Source organism: Epinephelus fuscoguttatus, linkage group LG15, assembly GCF_011397635.1.
Source record: "Epinephelus fuscoguttatus linkage group LG15, E.fuscoguttatus.final_Chr_v1".
Lineage (NCBI taxonomy): Eukaryota > Metazoa > Chordata > Actinopteri > Perciformes > Serranidae > Epinephelus > Epinephelus fuscoguttatus.
This window is the reverse complement of record NC_064766.1, coordinates 9324137-9349345: the sequence shown is the minus strand read 5'-3', so window position 1 is coordinate 9349345 and position 25209 is coordinate 9324137. Positions and strand designations below refer to the sequence as shown.

Below are 25209 nucleotides of genomic sequence, written 5' to 3'. Positions count from 1 at the left end.
AGGGGGTTTGCATGACAATCTAGGGTTAAACAAAGACCTCTTCAGGCTGTGTGACAGTGTATAAGATGAGCATGGAATCCAGCTGACCAACACGATGTGTTCTTATCTGTCACTCCACCTAATATGTCAACAGCTTGTCTTCTGTTGACACCACACAGTTAGTTAAGTCGTGGATACTACCTCAGGATCAGTCAGTGAACACAAGTCACGTCTCACTTGTTTCGTTTTACACAGGAGCAGGATGTGAGTTTGCTTTGCATGCGCCACATCAAACATGCGCTTTGAGCGGTGTGACTGTGTATCCTGATTCCATGTCAATGATGACTGACACAAAAGAGCATCATTGGCAGTTGTGCTGTTATAGGCCTACACCTGTGTATGTGAAGTGTAGCAATGTACATTTTGCAGGTTGGTAATATTATGTTGGTGTGGTGTTTCATCCTCTGTCTGCTTGTTTAATGTTTTTAATTCTTACTTGTCTGTCTGGATTTGGAGCATTTGCTCACACGCTAGTGTTGCTTTGCATGTTCCATCCATTGCATCCATTTGATGTGTTCTTATTTTCCAGTTCAAAATGTAGCTATATAAATTGAGCTTTTCTTAAAAAAAAATACAAAATTCTAACTTTTTTTAAAAGTTGCAATGTATTGACTACTCTGATAACAGTCACTCAACATGTTAAATGCAATCTGCAAGCATATGTTCTAAAGAGGGTTTTGGTGACCCTTTGATCTTGCCTGTAGTTACACCATCACCATCATACCTTACACTGACTGAGGGCATTTACGCTTTTCACTTCAACCAATCACATTTTACCATGACCCCTGTGAGCCAATCATGGTCCTACTGTGAAACATTAAAAACTGCTTCTACTTCTGTCATTACAGTGTACAGTTTACACCCATCTCCACACAATTCACCAACAGTTTTACTCAGAACAACTCGTCTAATGGATCCCTCCAGTGAGCTCATAAGAAATCTCGCTCCACAACAAAATCATACTGATCCTCAACCAGGCTTTGCTCCTGTATGACTCATGGTGTGACTACCCACGTAAAATGATGACGTTACAACACAAGACTTCTCACTTATCTGTTAAAATACATATATATGTCTATTAAGGATTCTGCCACCTGCTCAGTGCAGGTGGTTTACACTTAATCAACAAAATTAATAGTTAAAATTGCAAAAGTGCAACTAGATGACAAGGTAAGTCCTTCATAATTCTGATGCAAAAACCAAATTAAACTATTTCTTTACATTAGCATAAAATAGACACAACAGGTCATATGATGCAGTAGCAAGAGAGGTATTTAAAGTAATGCTTTTCATGTGAGTGATGGAAAGAAAAATGATAGTAATTTTAGAAAAGAGAGCAACGTATGCTCTGCAAGTGAGGGAGTAAAGACGAGCAGGTAGAATTTCACAGGTTTTGGGGGATTTGGGGAGGGAATGAGTCCCTGCAACACACATGCACCCACCCACCCACCCACCCACACACACACACACACACACACACACACACACACACACACACACACACACACACACACACACACACCCCTGGTACTTCTTTTCACCATTATCTCATGTTGTCATCTCCCCCTTTCAAGATATGTGGCAAGACCCCCCTTTTTCCCCGACACACACACACACACACACACACACACACACACACACACACACACACACACACACACACAGAGGGCCAGTGTTCTCCCCTGGGGGGCTTCCCAAGATGAAAGAGGAGTGGTGAAGGGGACTGAAGGAGCAGATGAAACAGATGAGGTGACCTCTCTCCTCATCCTCTCTCTCAGCTCACTCTATCCTGGTCACATATTAGACACTAGTATTCCTACTTTAAATTACAGTGTTTATTTATCTCAGTTTACTGCTTCATTTTTTATGATATTGTCCATCATTTTGCAATTGTGATATAATTTCAAATATTCAGTGTCTCTTTATGTCTGCTTTTGAAAAACATAGTCAGTGGGGTAAAATCTGTTGCTTAAGTTTCAGATGTGTCCTGGTATTTGCTCTTCAGTTTTCTGTTTAGTGAGTGCCTTATCCTCATGCTACACCTGTTAGAGGTTTGCAACAAATTATCAAACGAGCATATCACTGATCTTAAATTGCCTTTTTGGTAATCCAGTATGTGTCTTGCCATACTCTGCAAGATAACTTAATAAAAAACTAAGAATAAGAATCCAAAATATTACATCTTTCATCAAGTAAATGTAAAAGTGCATCTATAGGGTCTGGTATGACAAGCTGGGAGGGTGTTTGCTATCAAACAGTGCCACCCTGTGGAAATTTGGTATCACTGCAGGAGGTCAGGTGAACGCACCGTAGTGTAAGGTATTAATTGGATTGCATTAAGTAAAAAAACAATCTCTTGAAATTATATGAGTGAAGTAACAAAGATGATGTAAAAACATATCTCATAGATTTTGGGGGGTTTCCTTGTGTGTGTCATGTATTGTGTAAACTGCTAGTGTTTCATTTGCAGTGGATGTGCATTATGATGTGTTATTTAGTGTATTGTGTTGTGTAGTGTGAATGCATATTTTGTATTGTCACCATGGAACTGTGAAGACCCCAGGAAGAACAAACAAATAAACAAACAAATCCGTGCTTGCAAATTTACTTTAGGTGAAAAAATGTCAGACAAGTAACTAAATTTAGTTGAAGTGGAGCTAATGTTAACTACTCCATGTACTTCACAATGCTTAATTAATAATGGTGCATCACATTAAAACTTGCACATAACTCATGATTTGTATGTGAAATATGAAATGTAGCTGTCAAATAAATGCAGTGGAGTAAAAAATACAGTAATTCCCTCTGGTATGTAGTGTATAGAGTGGCACAAAATGTAAAAACAAGTACAGAAAAAAAAGTTGTACTTGGGAACAGTGAGTTTTTGTACCAGTGATTTACTGTAGGTGTTTTGTTTTAGATAACTAAAAATAAATGTTATTGCAAGGAACATGTGTCTTAAGTATATCCTCTGTGCTTGGGATGATTTTATGAACTCTAAATCTGCACATGTTTTGAAGGAGACCCAGCACCCATTTTATTTGTTGGTGGGAAACAGTATTATACAGGACGTTTCTGTTTCACTCCATTACAATTTGTTGCACAACTCCCTTACCCACAATTTCCATACTTTTCCAATGTAATTATATTTTTTTTATGAACTCCCTTATACAATAGATTCTGAAAAGGATTAAAAAACCATGGGAACTCATCTTGTGGTTTTGGGTGGAGCTAGCTGATGAGCTAAATGGCCCTAATGACTCTGAAGCAGCCTTGAGGGGGTTCTTCTGTCAACTGGTTCAATTTCCTGCCTCTTTCTACAGGCGCCTCTTGGATAGATTTCCTGGTACCCCTGGCACCCAACCTGGTGCTTAGCGCATGCGCACACACACACACACACACACACACACACACATACACACACACACACACACACACACACACACACACACACACACACACACACAGTCTAGTTGAACTGGCCAATACTATTGTCTTCATCCGCCTGGAGTAAGTCAGCAATTGAATCAATATGCAGTTTGTGTCAAACTGTGAGTGTGTGTACTTGTGAGTGTGTATTTATGGGTCTTTGCACATAAATTGTGAATGCATCATACATATGAGTGTCTATAGGAAGTGCAGGGAGGAAAACAGGGCAAAGGAGTACTGTCATATTGATCAGCCCGTGTGTGTGTTTGTAAAATGCCAATGACCATTCCATACTGTGTATATCCACAGGAGGACGGACACTATCTGACCTCCAAAAGACTTTTCCATGGACATAGGAATCGCAGCTGCACACACACGCACACACACAGGTCTTTTTTCACACATTACCATTACTCATCATGTCATGTTCTATATTTTGTAAAAGAAAAGAAAACTAAAAAAAAACACACAATAATTCTGACCTTTGAATTCTTCTTTGAATGATTCCAGTATACAATATATTCTATTTGCATTACAGCAGTGTGACTCCAATGTGTGACTATCATTGACAAAATATTGCTGAATTCACTTGAGTCGCACTATAAGTGATTACAGCATGTTTAAAAATAATCACATGCCATACATTTTTGTTTGTCCTGTTGAAAACCTGCCAGTGTATTTTTATAGTACCACTGGGAGTCGCTACAGGCAGAGTTTTTCAAATGCTCCATATACAGGTGTGTAGTATAACCAATTTTGGAGTCCATTAGTGTAATGCCTGCTGCTGTTGCTGTGAGGCAAAACATGGAATGTTATGAATAAGATCTGTTTAAGTTTTTGTTCATCTGTTACATTAATTTTGGTCCCCCTAAATGATGTCTTGACCCATCATTAGGCCCTGCAGTGGGTAACAGGCTATACCATCACACTTCTATTAAGCCCTCTGACAGGTGACACAACATAGCCCTTTAAGCTCCTTTTTGGGGAAGGTTTTCCTCATCCAAATCGAGGGTCTGAGGCGGGGTGTCAAACATACAGCCCATGGGCCAGTAGCTGCCCTCCAAAGGGTCCAATCTGGCCCACACGCCTAATATTGATGCACTTGTGAGGCGTAAGAGGTGCCAGGTTTCAAGAGTAAGTTAAAGCATGCGCAGCCTACCTTATATAAAATGCTGCTTCAGAGACTTTTCCACTCCAGTCGGATTACAGTTCTCTGAAAAAACAGTGAATACTTTGTGGTCATATTTTAATGTTGGACATTGTACAAAATATTGTAAATCAGCAGCTTCAGCACAAAAAAATCAGTATCAGATTTCGATCTTTTAACAATGTTGATGGAAATCTATTACTTAGGCACTGCCAAAATTTTAGATGTGTATGGTCTGTAAGGCAGGGGATAACCTGCTTCCTCAAATAGCTTTCACCAAACGTGTGGTGATGCCAGCATTACTACACAGGAGTGTATGGTAAATTCACATAGTAGACTGACTGAATGTGGAAAAACCGAGACATATTGTTAAAACTGCACATATTTTTCTTAAACATGCCTGTTCACCATTTGTTTCGTAGATGGATGAATGTTTTCAGAATGTAGTTGTGCTGTACGTCTTTACGCTAAAAGAAAAAGGACATCTGGAGTTGTTGTTACTTATTTAATATATACACAGATCAGCCAAAACATTAAAACCACTGGCAGGTGAAGTGAATAAAACTGATCATTTTGTTACACTGCGAAGTTCTGATGGGCAACTTTAGGTCCTAGGATTCATGTGGATGCCACTTGAGACGCTCCACCCACTCAAACACTGTTGCAGACCAAATACCACAGCAGTGGCCCAACCAGCAGAACAATGCACCATGTCATGTCACGTAACAAAGAGCTCAAAGCGTCTACCTGTCCTCAACATTTCCTAGATCCCAATCTGATCGAGCATTTGTGGGACGTGACCTTGGTGGGGCCTCCTTGCATTCGACTCAGCTCTGACCTGTCAAGGCCTCGACACAAGATCTCTGGAGGTGTGCTGTAGTGTCTGGCACCTGGGTGTGACTGAGACTTGTTGGTTGTAAGGTGGGGTTCCAGCATGTCCCACAGATGCTCAGTAGAGATCCATTTATGAGCATCTTTTGCAGTGTGGCATGATGCATTGTGCTGCTAGGGGAGGGCCGTTGCCATGAGGGGTATACTCCTCATGGTACCTCAGGGTACTCTGTCCACAATGGACATTTGAAGTTTTCCAGTGAGCTATTCCAGTGAGCCAGCATGGACAATACCAAGGCTTCCTTTAATGGAATGCAGCTGTCATTAATGTTATTAAATACACCTGTGCTTTTCACTATGTCAAAATATCTCCTGTGAAAAAGGTATATTGTGTTTGGGTGGATCTGCAGGGTCATCAGGTGGGCACCCTCTCAGTAACTGGTGTTTGGTTGAGTTGGGCCTACGCCACATAGAGGCTTCAACAGTGTGTTTCAGCATCCCAAAGCCACCTACCTCACCTATACATTAAACACAGCCCTGAAGCAAGCTATTCTTTCTTTAACACCACATGCTAGCCAGCAACAACCAGCTAACACATTAAGCTAACTAGCGTGCTGCCTCACTCAACACAACTCCAAAATATTCTACAAACTTTATCTCCTGCTGACAATACGCTGTCAGTACATTCACTGCAACTTTATTAGCATCTGACAGCACTTACAGGAGCGCTTACTGGGCAGGGCTGGGTCTAATAAGGCCTCACCTTGGTCTGAGTAAAAAGGCTTGGACACAGATCTGAGCGTGGTGAGAGATCATATTGTTGTAATTCATGTTACTGGCGGCGGCTAAATGAGCTCTGATGTTTGGCACGGTTGGCTTCTATAACACTGTTTAACAAGCAGGCGCGCACTCACACATACACACCTTTTTCCCTGAGCATGCTGACACCATCTGGAGATCTGCTGATAGCTGCCTGATAGCAGTAGTGGGATTATGTGGAGTTTTATGGAGAGAGCAGTGACTGGGTGTTTAAGTCCTCTAGATGGCAATGCTGTCTTCTGGATCTGCTTCATAAACAGAGAAACTGGAGCAGCTTGATTACTAGCAACTGCCTTAATAACTACCAATCCTAAATCAGCTCTCAGTAGTAGACCCACTTATCTGTGTTACTACTCCTAGATGTCAGTGTGGTACAGTGAAAAATATGTCATGGTTTTGTTTGGTGTCTTTGTACCTGTTTCATAGCCAGATAGTCTTAAATACATTAAAAGAAAATACCAAGGGGCAACCTGGGGCTGAAAAATGCAGTCAACGCAGAGGTGCCAAAATCTGCAGTTCGTCTAATGGCCACTAGAGGCTGGCTGCAAACACGATTCAATCTTCACACACCTCTATGTCAGAATGCCCAACTTTACAGCTGAAATAAACACATTTAGAGGCTGGTACAAAACATTGGTCTCTATACCTAATTTCCCCATTCCTGACAACTGTACTGGGGGTGAATTTCACCACTTTAAATTAGCTATATGGTTACATGAGGTCACTTCTGGCTCCAAAAATCCAAAATGACACCTAATTGCCAAACTTGAGGCCTCAAAATGGGAGTCCACAAACCATTGGGTGATGCCACAGTGGCTACATTCATTATTTTATACAGTCTATGGAAAATACTCCGATGATATCATCAGGGTTACCACAGTTTAGGTTTGGAGATTGCAAATACTCAGTAACAGCTATCTGGCAACAGTGTTTTTCATCTTTACGTTCACACTTAATGTTTTCAGTGGTTGGGATGGATTCACTCACGCTGGCTATGGCAGGAATGTGATCTGAGACATTATGGTTTTGGGATCAGCGTAACCAGTTGGGTTTTGAGCTTTTAGACTCACCTCCTGCTGTGGTTTCCTCCCTCGCAATAAAACTTTATTAGCATCTGACAACACTTGTCTTAATGACTTACTCTGACAATGATCTAACACATATACATGTGGTAATTTCACTTTATGGAAAACAGGCTTTAGCATGGCAGCATCTTCTACAAGCTTGCGTCTTCGCCAGCTTGCCTGAGCAGTGCTAAGAACTAATGTCTCCAAAGGCATTCTAGTTGTAGAGTTATATATTCAACAAATGGATTGATACAAACACCTTTTACTGTCACATTACCATAAAACAAATGCTGTATTCGGTATTTTACAAACTATACTATTATTTTTGGGGTTGTTATTTTAAGTGGTAACAGGTTTGGCATAGCCAGACAAACCTCTCAGGTGAGTTTGGGGAAAAAATAGGTTTTGAGCCCCACTGCACAGCACCTAAACCTAACCCGACAATAGATGGCGTTTTTATTGTACAGTATGACCGCAGAACTACCAGTACCAATAATACCAGCTGGCCTCAGGCTTACTCTGTCAGTTAGTTTGTGCTACTTTGATTAGACACAACCTAATCTGGGAAAGTGCACTATGTAAATCACGCCTGCTCATTTTCCCCCTCAAAATATTTATAATAGATAATTGACTTCATCCTCGTAAAGAAATTAATGTTGTCTTGTAATGACTATTCTCGAAAAAGTCCTCAATGTTGCCCTAATACTCTGCCATACTGACACAATCCTTTTGTGTGACTTGTCACTTCTGGCACAGGTTCAAATAGACAAAAAGTCGGAGGAATCAAAATATGAATGCAATAACGTCCCATCATATCCTGTACAGTATTTCACCTACCAGGATGTGCAACTACATCATGAGCTAAAACCAAAGGGAATATGCCTAAAACAAAAATAAAGGTTCATCATTAGAGATCATCTCATGCTTTATTGCCCCAGAATTACTGGTCTAGTTACAAAGAGGGATCCCAGACCCTCTTCATTACCTCCGCAAAAGAGGTTATGTTTTAGGTTTGGTTTGTTTGTTTGTTAGCAGGATTACAGAAAAACTACTGGCCTGATTTTCATGACACTTAGTAGAAGGGGGTGCCATGGGCCAAGGAAGAACCTGATAAATTTTGGAGCGGATCCAAATCACAACACGGATACATTAAGCATTTCTCAGTTTCGTTAACACTGTGTGATAAGGCCTTAGCTGAGTGCTGTTCTAATTTATCTATGAACACAAAAGGTGAGCCTTGTACATTATTTCAGTGGACGGAATTGATCGACTTCAAGCAAACTGAAATAACCTCCTTCCAGTTGTATGCTGCCGCCAACCAGTCAAGTTATAGTTTACATCCATTTCAGTCCAGGATCACGTAGCCATGACAGTTGGCAATGCTTCAAATATAGATGTTGCTGCAAGGCTACAAGGCTCTATAGCATCGGCAGTTTTTAAGGTGGGCATCCAAAATAAGTGCCACCAATTCAGTATCTGACCAAATGTCTCCCCCTCTGTCCCTGAATTTCGATATTTAAAAATGGCCAGAGAAGTGTTTCTGCAGAACATTATGATGCCACAGTGAAGTTGAAGTTGGATATAAAATGTCATCGCTTCATTATTTTTATCCTATTAGACATTTGTGTGAAATTTTGTTGTAATGAGCAAATGAATTCTTGAGTTATGGCCAAAGATTGGCTTTGTGAGGTCATACTGACCTTTGACCATCAAAATCTAATCACGTCATTGTTGGGTCCAAGTGGATGTTTGTGCCAAATTTAAGGAAATTCCCTCAAGACGTCCTTGAGATATCTTGTTCATTAATTTAAGTTTTTAAGTATTGACATCTTTAATCTGACTCTTTCCCCTGACTGCTGTAACACTGGAATTTCTCAATTATGGGCTCAATAAAGGTGTATCTTATCTTAGAATGGGACGGACGGACTGAGGTTATGTACAGGCATGTAACAAGCAGCCCTCTGACATGGCTGTTGCCAGCGTAGAGGCATAAAAAGAGCCAAACACAGAGATGACACACAAGGTCTATTAAAACTGCACATAAACAGAATGCACCTTCTGTATTAAGGCTGTCTCCTTCACCTTAATTTTAGGGAACACAGGAACACTTTTTTCACCACCCAGGCTGTGTGAACAAGACCACTCACGGTATTTGAGAAGTTTTATTTTTTCTTTTTTTTTCAGCATTTCTTACAACAATACAGACATCACAGAATACATAGTTTTACAAACACAAAGCACACCACCACCTTGGTTGCTGCTGCTGCTGCTGCTGCCGTAAAGGGAAGGGGGGAAATGCTGTGGGATCTGGAAGTTGCCAGTTCAGCCTTTGGCGATCCTTCTTTTCCAGAGACTTCCCTCATCTGTTATAGCTAGAAAGAACCTGCCCTTCGGGGGTTGCCATTTTGGGACCTTTGTGCAGCGTAGCAGTATGAGAACAATGGAAAAAAGCTTTCTTTGAGACATGTAGGGGTAAAACAAAACATTTCTAGACTATGATCTGAGCATGATGTTACTCCAACTGAGAGGAAGCAGTAATGGAGGTTAAAAGAAGAGGCTCAGTTGGAAATTGTTGCAACTAAAGAGCAGTTCCATCTTTCTGCTTGTTTGCAGTAAATCTTGGGCAGTAGGAATCTCTCCACTTCATAAAACTAACAAAAGATCTTTCCTTGCTTCATGTTCTACAGTTTTTCAGGGTACTCTGCAGAAAAATTACACCACCTAAATCTTGACCATCTAGTCTTGAGTCGTTTATTATTACTTAAATTTTTTATTCCTGTACAGTGAAATAACGGATCTTCAAATGATCTTTTTTAAAAATACAGAAGGCTTCTTTTATTCCAGCCATTTTTTTTCCCCCAAACATCATTCCCAGACCCTTCCAACTTACAACAGGACTTTGATATTATATACTTCTGTTTGTGTCAGCTGATGGTAATGTATATGCATGTGTGTGTACGTATGCGTGTGTGAACTCTATGTCATTTACACCCAACATTGTAAACATACATAGAACTATATTACATGTGCTTGCACTGCATCTTGGAGGGGGAGAAATTTTGGTTTACTTCACTAGAACACCACAAAAGAGGGAAGAAGGGGAGGGAAGGGCTCGCGAGAGGAAGAAGAGGTGGAGGAGGAGTGTCAAACTCCTTTTCAAGGTTGTGAGGTTATTCTCAGTTTGGTTGAAAGCTCAGTTTTAGTGGACAGGCCCTTTTTTAATTCTCTTAAGCAACAGGGGCATGAAGACAAGAGTTTTCTCTCTGGGATAGTGAACAAAAAAGAAGCTTTCTGTCGAGTCTTCGGGGTAGAGCCCATTGTCCAGCACCATCGAAATGTCATAGAAGAGCTAGAGGGGAAAAAAAGAAGTCTTTATATTCTGTATTAAGAAGTTCCTTTCAGGTCCAGCTTCAGCAGCGTGAAGCTACCACGTTTCAGCAGGGTTTAGCTGGGTGTCAAGGTTCTCCACTGGCTTTAAGTCCTTCAGTGGATAATACCCTATGTTACATGTACAGGGAGTCATGTCAGTGAGGCAGAGGAAACAAGCCTGTTGACCAGTGGGATTGCAGGTCTCTGTCTTCTTTTTTTTCTTTTTTCTTTTTTTTTTTTTAGGTGGCCAGGCAGCCAGCTGGAGAGTCAGTGAGTTCTGCTCAGTCATTCAGTTTCATCCAGTTTTTGCCCTCCTGAAAGAGCCAGTGGAGTCTCAAAGACAGCCGTCTTGTCTCTGTACGCTCTTGGAGGGTTTGGAGCGAGCAACCCAGGCCATGAGAGAGGGCAAACAAATAAGGATCGACGAGGGAGGACGATGAAATCCAAGATGAGAAGAGGAATGAATCGGAACGACGAAGAGGCGGGAGGAGGGGGGGGCAGAGGTGTGCTCTTTACAAGTAGACACGTCTCAGGTCTCCGGGTGAGGTGATGGTGTTGCACTGCGGGCACAGCTTCTTGTTCCCCTGTGATGGATGGAGAGAAGACGAGATACGGTCAGAATAAGGTAATATCTACTCACTAATGCATTCAATCAAAATTATAGTGCTGATACATAACTCTTAATTCATCGAACTACCAAACATGTTGGTTCCAGCTTCTCAAACGTGAGAATCAGTCACTGTCACCTGAGCTGAATCTGATACTGATGTGTCTCAGGTCAGTGTATGCAAATGAAAGCACAAGAACGTTGCTGCATGATTTAGTGTCTCCACTCTTCTCCTTCTCTGAGGGTTAAAGGAACCCTGTGAAGTTTTTGACCACTAGCAGTGCTAAAGAGCAATGTTTATGAGTGGGTCCCTGTTTAATTTGTATCACCTATCTTTTAATGCAACTTCTCTTAGGGGTGGTCGATATAGCCAAAATCTTCTAACATGGTATATGTAATTTTATCATGGACCCTGGAAAATTTGTTTGTGGATTCAGGACAATCATCACCATTTTGATTTAGGACAGATTTGCTCATAATCATCCAGGACCTTCATTGCTATATTGATCCTGGATTATTTGTTTATGTGGATCCAGGATGGCAACATGGCAGTGATTTTTTGAGAGAAGACAGCACGCTGATGATGTCAGAGGGCTGTGATTGGTTGATCGAAATGTTAGCTCAGGATCGCAAAGTAGGATGTCGATCCAGGAACATACCCTACTTGGCTATATCACGTCCTCTGGTATTTCTAAGTCTTCGAAATTCTATAAATTACAAAGCTTAACCGGAAAAATTAGCAAGATTGAATATAATCATTAGTGGAAATGCAGAGAACACACTGAACTAAGATCATTCACTCTCTACAGAAACCCCCCCGATCTGTACAGGGGCTGCATGTTAATGATACTATGTGTCTTTCGACAGTTGACCAGTGCTACACAGCTGAGCCAAAATTTGTCATTTAACTACAACTTTGGCCTCCCTCTATGTAAATGTAAACTCGCCTGTTGACAGCAGAGCACCATCCCACCGTCCTCCCATCAGACCTCTGCACTGCTTTGATACTGTGCCATCTGCAGTAAAGCAGCAGGTGATAATATGCAACACAGGGCTGACACAGTAACAGCATTCTGACTGGGTGGTCTCCACCACTGTCCTCCACCTCTCCGTCTCTTCCCTGCCTCTTTACCAGTTAGTTTGTTCCTTTCTGTGTTGGGTGGTAACTGCTGGCTATAGGCACATTCCTGCAGTTTTCACTGTGCTGTTTTTCCATGGGTTACAGATGTATGAATAAACATAAATGTCAAAATAAATTATGTAAATAAATGATGTATTATGGTACATCTGGAGTTAGTTAGGAGAGGAAGCTGCAGCAACTGCTTTTTTATGTTACCAATGCTTACAGCTGTAACAGACGTTTTGACCTGTTAAGATGTATCTGAGCTACAAAACTGACTATTACCCATCCCTAAAGTATCTCTCTGGTATGTGGAGACGTTCACCAGTTCGCTGTAATGTGAGTAGAAGGTGTGTAAAACATAAAGAGTGTGAGTTCAGTCTTCCCCGTGAAGCACTGTGTGTGACATCTAACACGGGTACAACAGAATGTGGAGGATCTGAACTTTCTAAATCCTTACTGGTCAGTACAAAAGTACAGGCTAGTCTGACCCCAAAGATTTATAGGCTTCTTTCCTGTAAGCCACTGAATAAACTCTTTGGAGTGGGTGCATGGTCTAAGGTAGTCTAAAGGGCGAACACACACACACTCGTGAGGACCGAGGTGGTGCAAGAGTCTGACAGATCTCACACCCTCCTGGTAAGAGGATTTGTGGCTCCAGAGTACTCAAAACAGTCTCTTCATGTCTCAAGGGAGAATAAAGAAGAAAGAACATAGTGGCGGTGAAGAAAGAGAGAAGAAGAGATAGAAGAAAGTCTGGGATGGTTTAAAATGGATGCACATAGGTTTCTGCAGTAGCACTGAGTATGGGTTGAGATTTCTTGATACGCGTCTTCTTGTTTGTTTGCATGCCTGTCGAAGCTGTGTACTCCTGTTTAGTGTGGGCGGTAAGTGTGTGTGGGTGTGTGCCCGTCACGCTGCGCTCCAGCTGCCTTGCTCATTAAAGCGGTAAGGGGCTGGGCTGACGTTAACTAGATTCCCAGGCATTTACTTTGATCAGCTTGGCCCTCCCGTTTTTATAGCTGTCTCCAGGCTACGAGTTTAATGCCCCATACATTAGACCTGCGATGGCAGCACACACACACACACACACACACACACACACACACACACAGGTACATGGCAGATGGAAACAATGGACCTCATTCAAGAATGTTTTCTTATGGTCTCCCTAAACAATTTAATGAGAAAATTAGAAAACTCTACAAGTAATTTATAAAACATGCTCTGACTGTTTGTACCCACATGAAGTTCTTCATGAATCAGTATTGATCTTATATTGGATGCATGTTCCAGGTTATCATTAACACATCTAAATGCCCAATTAAACATGAATGAGGGCACATTAGCTATGTGCCTTCTTACTCTTATTTTACTTTTACAAAAACATCAGCCATCAGGTACATGGCATTTCAAATGTCACCTGTAATTTGCTGTAAGAATGTTCATCAAATGCCAAAATCTGTGATAATTTCATGCACTCAATCACATTACAATCAATTACTGGGCACTTTTGGCATGACACAAGCCTTGAGACAAAACTGAAAGTCTGTAGCCACACAAGTGGTTGGTGAAGCTGCAATATGTGATGTATTCCACAAAATAAAAACAAAAAAACAAAAACAAAAACTTTGTCTTATGGTTTAAAAATGCAGGACTACATAATGGTACATCTTGGTTTCACTGTGCAGGATTTGCACTTTTTTTTGTTTTTTTAAATTGTATTTGTCTGTTTTTCTTTGTTGTAAAGCACTTTGAGCTACACCTCCCTGTATGAAAGGTGCTATATAAATAAAGTTTATTATTATTATGCGTTCAAACTCTCTTCGGGAAAAATGAGCATTGTGCAAAAGTAAATTATAACGTTCTCATGATGTGTTCAAATGTAATGTTGCAGGATTTAGTTTTTTGTGAGAAACTTGAACAAATATAGTTGTTATGAGAAGAAATCTGTTACGTTTTTACAGCAATGTGAAACAGATATTAGGAGAGTTATGATTTATATATATTATATATAGTAGAAAGGCTTAGAAGTATTTTAAACAACAAAAATGTTTTCAGATGAAACAGGATTATTTAAAGGTTGTTTCATAAATGTGTATGATTGATTTTTTATTACACTACCTCCATACAAAGGTACTGTAATGAGGGGCTGAATGACCTTACAACAGTTTCCCTGGTAACAAGGAACAACAAAAACAAAAAATGAACAGAAAAACCCCACATCAACAACTAGAATTACAACCCTTGCAGTTGTATCCCTCAGCCACAGAAGACCTACACAAGCAGCACAGATTCAAGGTGGGCACCCATGATTACTGTCACCAATTAGGTAACTGACCACAAGTCTCCCTTCTGCTCCTGAGTTATGCCATTGAGTAATGGCCAGCAAAGTGCTTTATGCGGAATATTAGGATGTCACAGTGAGGCTGACCTTTGACCTTTTGGATATAAAATGTCACCACTTCATCATTATATCCCATCAGACATTTATGGTAAGTTTTGTCATACTTAACGTAAGAATTCTTCAGTTTCAAGAAATTCTCTTAAGGTGTTCTGGAGATTTTGTGTTCACAAGAATGAGACGGATAAAAGGTCACATTGACCTCTGACCACCAAAATCTAATCAGTACACCACTGAGTTCAACTGAATGTTATTTTGCCAAATTTGAAGAAATTCCCTCAGTGCTGTTGTGAGATATCACCTTCACGAGAATGGGAGGGATGGATGGACAGGCAATCCAAAAACATAACGCCTCCAGCTATGGCTATCGGCAGTGCAGAGACACAAAAAAAACCCATCGATATCTGCTAGGGGTGGAGGAAAAAATTGATACAGCATAGTACTGCAATATTTTTGGGTGGCAATATGGTATCGTCACACAGTGCCAAGTATTGATTTTTTGTCATATAAATTGTTAATATTACAAATTAATATTTTTGATAGTCTACAGGAATAATATAATCAATTGCCTTTTCAGTCCACAAGATACATTTTGCAGCTGCATAAAAATGGCTAAGATGCGATGAATGGACCAAAAACGTTATCCTATTTGATAAAACAGGTGTTGACAAGGTTTTCTCTTGGGGGCATAAATTACAGTTGAAAACAGGTAATCAATGTATTGCAAAATATTTTATTGCAATAATCGCTAAAATGGCAATAATATTGTATCGTGATCTAAGCGTCGTGATTATATTGTATCGTGTATCCTCTGGTGACTCTCACCCCCAGTATCTGCACAGAATTTCAAAATTGGTGCTTCACTAATTAAACCTGTCGGTCTCATTAATCAGTCTCAACTAAGAAGTACTTTTGTGTGCTTGGAGCTTAAAGGTGCAAATTTGAGTTAACTTACTGACAAACATTACCCAGCAAGTGATAGTCGTGATTTAAACATATTGGCTATATTTAGCTCCGATTTAGTCTAGCTACATGTAACCCAAATCTAGCCGATTTAATTTTGAAATTGATGAAATGTAATTTTCGCCATTGCAGATGGCGTGTGGTATGATATTCAGTTACGTATGGAGAGTCAACAGTAATTAAAATATGTTTATCTCCATTTTTTGGACATGGTCTCTACATAGCCGTATAATTGATGACGTCTACACTTTGGCTATGGTTAGACATCTACCAAATTTTCAGTGACAGCCCAAATTCAGGGTATATTTACATTTAGTGTTTATGACCAAAGCCAAATTCATCCTCTGGAGACTATGAATGTCACTCAAAATCCCTCAAATAGTTGTTAAGAAATCCTTTGGGCCACAGTGGACTCAAAGACCTTAATCTCCATCTCTGGATTCCCAGGATGCTCTCATGTGGTTAGTGAAAATAACTCTACTGGAATTGTTTCTTTGTAGTTTGTTAGTTGTTCTGCAGCATTTGCACACAATTATATTATATATTATATTCATTGCAGCCCTTCTCCCTGTGTGTTTGGTCCTGTAATTATGCTAAGAGTGTATTTATAATTGCAAATATAATATCAAAGGGCGCAAAAGGTGGGGAACTGTTTGTAACTGTTGATGCGTCCCACCTGATAGTGCTAAAAAGACAGAGCCACTGAGGTGATGAAGAAGAGGCTTGAGAGAGAAAAGGTAAGAGAAGAGGAAAATGCAGAAGACAAAAATAAAGGATGTGGAAAAAAAGAGGACATAACAGCAAAGATGCCAAAGAAAGCCAATGAGAAGACTGTTTATCCTGCCAGCAGCAGAAACACCGCGCTCCATTTACCACATTAGCACCAGCTAATTATACACTACTGAATATATTAGACTAACTAATAACCAACAAACCACTGCCTGTGTGTATGTGTGTGTGTGTGTGTGTGTGTGTGTGTGTATACCTGGGGCACTATGTTGAACTCATTGGAGGTTCGAGTTGACCACTTTATTCCAACATTTTAACAGGCCTTTTGGGGGCCATTCCATCTAAGCTTTTCCCCTACAGAACTCCAAGTGTTTGCATTGCCTAGATTTTGTGTGCGTCTGTGTGTGTGCGCACGCATATGTGTGTGTGGGGCGAGAGAACAGGTCATTTGAGGAATATTCCATTTTAGTTCCTCCCTATGGGGCACAGCTACAGAGAGAAACTCACTGACTATGAAATGAGGCTGCAATAACTGCATGTCATGAGGAGCTGCCCTGCAGCACGGAGGAGTGTGTGTGGTCGTGGACAAGTGTGTGAGTTTGTGCGTACCAGAGTCCTGAGCCAGCATTCTTCACAATGCACGTGCCAGCACTGGATGGAAGTGAGTGGCATCGTGTAGGAGTCCTAGGAACACACAGAAAGAGACAGAGAGAGAGGAAACATGAAGTTACACCAAATTCAAAAGGACACGCACATGCCGGGTAACAACAACCAAAACAACACTGTACATTCCCTGACCAACAGCATCAAACCACTAACCATGAAACGACACAGCCAGCAGCCACAGAACCACTGAGCAAGGCAGCATGGGAGGCAACTGCACCAGCAACCTGCACGTCACACACACATGGACACGATATCGGGCAGGCAACGAGCAGAGACGGAGGGAAGCAGGCAGAGGGAGGAGAAGATGAGGGAGAAAGCCATGAATGAACCCAATCTGATGGGCGCTCTTTTCTTTTCCTCTCGAAAAGAACGGACAGATGAGGGGGGAGGAGGAGGGGGGAAGAGGAGCGGAGGAGGGAGGGAGTGCCTTACCCTCCGTAAGGGCTGTGGGAGGAGCCTCTTTATGCCGCTGCCGTAGCCACCAATCACAAGGCCCCTGTACAGGCAGTACAGGCCGAGGGGGAGGGACTTAGGCTGCCTCTCTCCGACCTCATTGGCCAGCGGCCGGGGCCCTGGCCACACCCCTAGGCTCTTGATCTCCGCACCTGACTGGATAGCAGGCTTCCTCTGCGGAAGGGAGGGGTGGGGGTGGGGAAGGAGAGGGGGCGAAAGGTGGCAGCTAATCATAGAGGCGGGCTTGTACTGGTCGAGCACTTACAAACACCACAGTGCAACACACGCGCGTGTGGACAGACACACAGACCCACGCACACGTAAGCGAGCGTGTACAGCTTGGACAGCCTATGAGGACTGCTCTGAGGGAACGCTTGAGAACTCTCCCTCTGTGTTTGCACTGACTTTGTTTTGTTAAATAATCATGATATATGAAAGCTAATGGCTTAGCTATGTGTCTGAAGGTTAACAGGAGACCAATAGAAAAACTCAGCTGTAAGTCAGATGTACAGTCATTCACTCTGTATTTTATGGCACAATGAATATTGTTGCTTTCACTGTATTTTTGCTCAAGATCTGATTGGCAATTGATGGGATACTGCAAAATGTAAGGCTGTTTTTAATAATAAGATTAGTATTGAAATACATGTCTTCATTATCCATTGACTTTAACTGACATTGCTACTATATCTAAGATCTAAGTTAGGATGCATGTTTATGAGGCTCACCAGGGTCAATCATATGAATGTGAATGTTCATACTATAACCACAACTAACAATTATTTTCGTCAGTGATTAATCTATCAGTCATTTGGTCTTTAAAACATCAGAATCGATGGTAAAAACAAAAAAGGCTGTCAGAAGTTCCTAAAGCCAAAGGTAACATTTTCAAATGTCATGGTCTGTCGAACCAACAGTCCATACTCAGCTTACTATAAGAAAAATACACTACACAAAACCCAAAAACTGTTAGATCTTCTTTTTATTTACTTTATCTTGTGAATAACCATCATTAACTAATATTACTTTTAATACTTTTTGTTTTAAAACAAAGTTTGTCCTATTATATGAATAAATGCACTTCTTAACCAGAAAAGCTGCATCTCCCCTCCCAAGCTGACCAGTAGGTGGGGGTAGATATCCACTGATGAGACTAAACCTCAGCCCTGAGCTCGCTTCAGGACCAGGGGAGGATAAACTTGAGCCAACTTGGCTGCAGCAGGAGAGCACTTGTTTTCTACTTACACACAACTACCTGAGCATTGGAAGGTTATGATCCATGCACAACAGTTCGTGAATCATAACTCTGCTACACATGTTTTTGCATATACTTGGAGGCTGTGGTGGAAATCTCCAGCTCCTCTAAAATGCTTCCTGTTTGCCAACAAGTGAAAGCAACCTGATGACTTCTACATCAGACACACCGTGACAGGGAAGGGGCACAGTGGCGAGTTAAAAACAGACAGAGACGGATTAGTGTAAGATCTGTGTGTGTGTGTGACATTGTATACATATCTGTGTTTCTCTGTATGCTTCAGTGTGTGTGAGAGAGAGAGATGAGGGACAGTGACAGATGAGCGGAGAAGAGCCGTGTGTCCATGGGGCAGTGAGTGATCGATCGCTGTGTCTTGCCCTCCGTGTCACCTCGGGCACCCAGCGACCTTTAGGAAGCGCAAGCGTCGGTAATTACCTGCTTTTCACACACACAGACACACACACACACACAGGATGCCGACGCTGCACTGTCCACTAGCTTGAAGGATGACAGGATGGGTACTTGACACAAAGTGGGAAACACAAACTCTGATGAGGGGGTGCAGGTGCAGTCATATCTCAAGCATCTGATGAACACGAATATTGACACTGTCCCTCACTCTCCCTGATATTGTCATGGATGAACAAATGGCTTATATTATTGATCTGGGAGTCCAATCAATAACCTATACATGCTGTACAGCTCAGGCCCATCATTCCGCTTTAAAATGCACTATAGTTTGTGTTTTGATTGTCACCAGGGTGCATCAGCTTCATACAATTACAACTGTGGCCATGAAAATATCTTACATATATTAATACACAGCAGAATCCTGATCATATTTGAGGTTGTAATGCGTTTCCCACTAGAGTCTCTTATCCCAGCGCACATTCAGTTGACTTCCGAAGCCATGCAAGAGCATAAACCACCACAACACAAAAGCAACACCAACACTCATTCACTTGTAAAGCTACTTAGACACCCACAAACTGAGGGAGATGAGATGCGCACAGTTCCTACATGCACACTTCAATGAGTATCCAGCATATAACACAATAAACTTCACATTATGTAATAAGAGTGTCTGCTGCCCAAAGCGAGAAAGTGGAAAAATCAAGATTTGTGATGTGGTCAATTAAAGGGTAACTTTGGTATTTTTCAATCTGGATGCTGTTTTCCCATGTTTTCTATCTGACTAATGGGAACAATAATATTTAAAATGGATCCAGTATGGTGCTGCAGCTGGCAGTGGCAAAACAGGCTGCAATGTAATCAATAAGGGCATGTGTGCACCATCAAATTACATCCAATACAAGTGCTTATTTTTGCCTCTGACAGGGTCAAATTGTTTTAAGTGTCTGACAACATTACAGAAAGGATCCTACTGAGGCCGACCTTTTTGTTTAACCTGAAACTGCCCCGATATCACCCTCGCCAAGCCCGCCAGACTCCCATAAAATAAAGAGTAACTGTATTGAGCCAACATATTTCTACCCAAATGTGTGAATTAAGGGTTCATTTCAACCAAACCTGGGTTGGTGATTGTTGGAACAGTGAAAAGACAAAGCAAGACTGTTTTTGTGAGTTTTGTGAGTGTGGTTGGTTTGGAGATACCGTTTTCAGGGCAGTTTCTGATTAAACAAAACAGATCTTATGCCTGGTTTCCATTATGCATATCATGTACTGTTTATATGATGCCTCTATCCAAATACCCACAAAGCACAATGTGGCCACAAGCTTGCAATAATGTGCCCTGGCTTGTAGCATACTACAGTTTGCACAGACTGCAGTAGTTATGTTGTAAGTGCAGTAAACTGGGGCAAAAGAAGGCAGTATTTGGGGAGCTTGTGACATGGGACAGGCATCGTCATCTTACTCATTTCTGAGGATCCAGTCACTGCACTGGGACAGAGTATCTGTGTGCCACTAGTTCAAAACTTGTTAGATTGAAGGATATGAGGAAGGGGCTCTTCATTAAGCTCAAACAGAGCAAAGAGCAACATCCTCCTTCGGGGGTTTCCTCAGAGACTACTACTACTAACCCTTGCGCTAACTACCAATACCATAAACCACGGCTGCTCTTCTACATGATACCACATTAAGTTCTACAAATGCTAGATGTAGTGCCTCCAGACAAAAAGGCACAATACTGCCACTAAGGGCTGATTTGAAACAGAGAACATGCATATGAATGGTATGCTCACCATGCAGATGAGACACTTGTATCGGTCTCCTCTCAGTATCTGCCTCTCCAGCTCTCTGATTCGAGCCTTCAGAGCCTCCATGGTAGTAGCCGTAGACTCCTCCTCTGTTACCCTGGAAGATAGGAACAGAAAGAAAGACAGAGGTGGAGATGTTTAGTGCTGACTCTCTAAGACATATTGATGAGTGTAAGACAGTGTGTAAAATTACACACTAGCAACCACTGAAAAAGTAAAGCCAGACCATGTCCAAACTTCAATAAATGTGAGAAGAGTGTTCGAAACACCTCCATGCTTGAGGTGGTTTTTCGCCTTTGTCGAAACACAGCTGATGCAACAAATGGGATATGGAAACACCTTCACCAAATATATTGTGACTTAGTGAACAGTTAACTAAAATGACTGATGAGCTGTTTCCACTGTCAGCATTTTGAAGTGCACAAGAACCATTGCCTTGATTTGTCTTTGCCTCTGGGCAGCATGAAACCTGGCCAATACTTGCTGACACAAGCTTAGCCTATGCCACCTACCTCTGACAAAAATCATACTTTAGGGAGCCGAATTCATTCGCTCAAAACCAGTTGATGGAAATGCGCCCAATTCTCATTGCTTTTTAGCAACATCTCAAAAGTTTGCTTGAAATTCACTTAAAAATGTAATGGAAACACGCATTGACAAATAAAAAACAGGAAATTGGCTAAAAGAAATCTTCTGTCTCTAACTTTATGGTGGTTGACATTAATACTATCAGTCTTGACACAATATTGCACTCTTCTGTGACCCTACTATATCTAAATATATGTGTTCATTCCCACAATGACAGTTTCATGAACTCCTGTCTTTACATAAATGTGTCAGTGTTCGATTCCCCACAGATTTCCATTCATAGCCATCTGATTATATCCCTCTCTGCAGTGCAAACCTGCTCTCTGTCCCTCAGTATGTCGTATGACATGTTTCTATTGACAACCTCTTTATCATTGCCTTCTGTCTCTCTGCAGTTCAATACACGCTTGGGCATCTTTAAACCCCCCAAACCTTAATTTCTTTGTCCAAGATGTAGCATGACATTCTTCTAATTAACTCGGTTGTATCTTCATAGGGCCCATCATACAACACATTTACAACTTGAGCCCCTTTCTTTGCTCATTCCCACAATTCTTTGTATTTTCCTTAGACTCCATCAGATTTTTCATTCTTCAGTTTCCCTGTTTTGACTCCAAGTGCCCTGTCCTCCTTTCATCAAAATCTCACATTCACGTCTCATCCTCTGCATCTCCTCTCTTATGTTTTCCATCCATCCCTATATCCACCTATCCATCGCAATTTATTTCCTTGCCTTGTGTCCTCACTTCATCCCTCCCTCATTCTATCCACCGCCCTCCCTTTCTTCCTGCCCCTAAGCAGCCTCTGATTAATGTGTAGCATGATAACAGAAAATGTGCATTTAACACTGTCCGACAGCATATGAAGCAGCCATAACTAAATCAATACGGCCGACGCACAGACCACAACGCTGCAGCTGATGATGATTTGGCGCAGTGAGACGAGGCCGCACGAGCCAGCCCCGTGTTTATTATGGCCATCCACTCGTTCTCTGGCAAGATGCAATAGCTGTGTGTGTGTTAAAATGGGAGTGAGTGTGTGCGTTTATGGTGATGTGGTCATTTTGCAGCCTGATAGCTAGCTGATCTATGGTATTGATCTGGATGGGGAAGGACAAGCGGAGAGAGGGTGAGAGGAAAATAGAACGATAAGTGGCTGTGTGTGTGTGTTCCTGTGTGTGGCCTAGGATATGGCTTCATTTGCTGCATCCTCAAACAGCAGAGGCAGGGAGATGGAAAGAAAAACAAGGACAGAATTTCTCAATTTCCTATTAAGAGGCAGGTTTCTGTAAATCCATTTTTACTGTATGCAGCAGTATGAGTAGATTTACATCTTATTTCCTTGTGTCCTATCGTCAAATAAGCTCATTAAAATAAATTGAACATTTAGACTAAATTGAAGATTAAATTAAAATTAAACATTTCAGGTTTGCAAAACACTCCAGTGTTAAGCTGCGCTGTAAAAGCTGAGCGTAGAAGCCTTATGTTTGCAGATAGTTCAATTTCCTTTTGGCAGAAACTTATCCAGGAGCAACAAAAACTCTCACACAACTGCAGTCCACTATTCTTTCTCTTCCATCTCCTAAAACCTCAAAATTACGCTGCAACTGTTTTACAACAGGATATTTCCAGATTGTGATTATTCTCTATTTTGATTGGCTGGTAGCCCCTAATCCTGTCTTCTGAAATGTGCCAATCCCTGTATGGCTATATGATGCCAAGCGTTACAAATTGTAAGAATTTTGAGGTATAGGGACTATATTTCATGATACTTGAAAAGCTAGATCAAAATCCGATTTTGCTTCAGTAGTAAGTACTTATGGCTTGAGCTGTAGCGATTAGTTAAAGGTATCTAATTAACCGAAATGATCGATTAAACATTTTGTTCATTTAAAAAACACCAATCTTTCCTTGGTTTCAGCCTCTCAAATGTCTCATATTTTCTAAATTGGGTATTTGGACTGTTGGTCCAATTAAGCAAGAAGATATCACAATGGGCTCTGTGAATGTATGATGAAGGTTTCACTATTTTATGACATTTTTGAGACTAAACATGCGATTTACTGTAAAAATAATTCACAAACTGTACTTAGTTGCAGCTATGGCTGGGTATTGGTACTCAACACTCTAAAGATATCGACTTAATTAATGATACCTGCATTCAATCCTTTTTGTATGTATTTTAGGTCTATAAAATATGACTATTTGTACGTTTGCTTTCTCGCAGCCAATCATCTCAAGTGTTATATGATTTAATGCAACGTATGATTGGCATACTACCCCAGCAGCTAAATCCATAAAGTCTGTAATATGGTGAAGTCCACAGGGATGTATTTGTCGAAGCTGGCAGTTCAACGTGCCTAGATGCCACCAAAATGGTCGACAGTATGGCAATGCTACTTGCCTGTTTTGTCTGGTGGCATTTAACATAACTGAATGCTTACACTCACATAATGGGTATCGAAAAATCAGAATTATTGCCTTACAGTTGTATGCCTCAGTAAACCAGTCACATTGCAGTTAAAATTTACATCCACGTTTGTGAAAACATGGATGCTTCACACACATCTTCCCCCTGACAACACAGACGATCTATACAATCAGCACTGTTTCAAGTTGGGCAGCCAAGACTAGAGTCACCAATTCAGTATCTGACCATCTGACCAAATATCTCCCTTCTACTCCTGAATTGTTGTGTTAAATAATGGCCACAAAAGTGTTTTTGCAAACTACTGATGTCACAGTGTCGCACCATCATTTTACCCTATTACACATTTAAGTGAAATTCTGTCATGATTAGCATATAAATTCTCATAAGTTATAGACAAAGGCATGTTTTGTGAGGTCACAGTGACCTTGACCCTTGACCACAAGATTCTAATCAGTTCATTCTTTAGCCCAAGTGGAGATCTGTTTGTTGGGTGTGATCTGTTACATAATAAAATAATGAGATATTTTAAAGATTTTTGCAGAGATTCATGGTACTTATTGCACAGGGAAGTCAGGTTATCAGGATCTGGAGGCTGGTCTGGACTTGTCTTGATCAAGAACACTGAGCCATTCTCCCACAACAGATGTAGCAAGGAGGTTTTGCACCTTCCATGGTAAAAGTCTACCTGTTCTAGCTCCTCCCTGTAACCCATCACTATTCGATGTCTATAAAGACCTAGTTGGGACTCCTAGCCTGACTCGCCACTCCATGCCCTATAAACTGCTTTACCCTCTCCTCTTATTAGTTCTGAGCTTGTAAAAAGCCATTTAGCCTTGATTAGCCTGCTAGCTTATAAAGCAGCAGTGGACTCTGGGCTGGACAGGACTGGGTGGGGGTTGTCCCTAAAACAAGGCTGTCTCTCTCCTTTAACAGCTCCAATAAAGCCCCCTGTCGCTCAGTCGAGCACAAAACTCTGCCAAGGGGCTCTCCTTCCTTGTCCAGTGTCGGTTAAACAATGGAGACAGAGAAAGTTTTACACAAAAATATTCTCCTTTTCTTCCAGCAATACTCACC

General features: G+C 41.3%; 1 protein-coding gene across 4 annotated transcripts in view; it reads right to left on the bottom strand.

Annotated features, from left to right (window-relative positions):
* Nucleotides 1-9480: 9480 nt before the first annotated feature.
* rnf220a (ring finger protein 220a) overlaps nucleotides 9481-25209 on the bottom strand; it is a 192481-nt gene continuing 176752 nt past the window's right edge. For all 4 annotated transcript variants that reach the window (XM_049597834.1, XM_049597833.1, XM_049597832.1 and 1 more), the window contains 3 exons: nucleotides 21103-21214; nucleotides 17134-17208; nucleotides 9481-11285 (listed from right to left, as the gene is read on the bottom strand). In XM_049597834.1, the coding sequence (XP_049453791.1) occupies nucleotides 11214-11285; nucleotides 17134-17208; nucleotides 21103-21214 (259 nt within the window). In that variant the 3' untranslated portion in view covers nucleotides 9481-11213. The remainder of the gene's footprint in view (nucleotides 11286-17133; nucleotides 17209-21102; nucleotides 21215-25209) is intronic.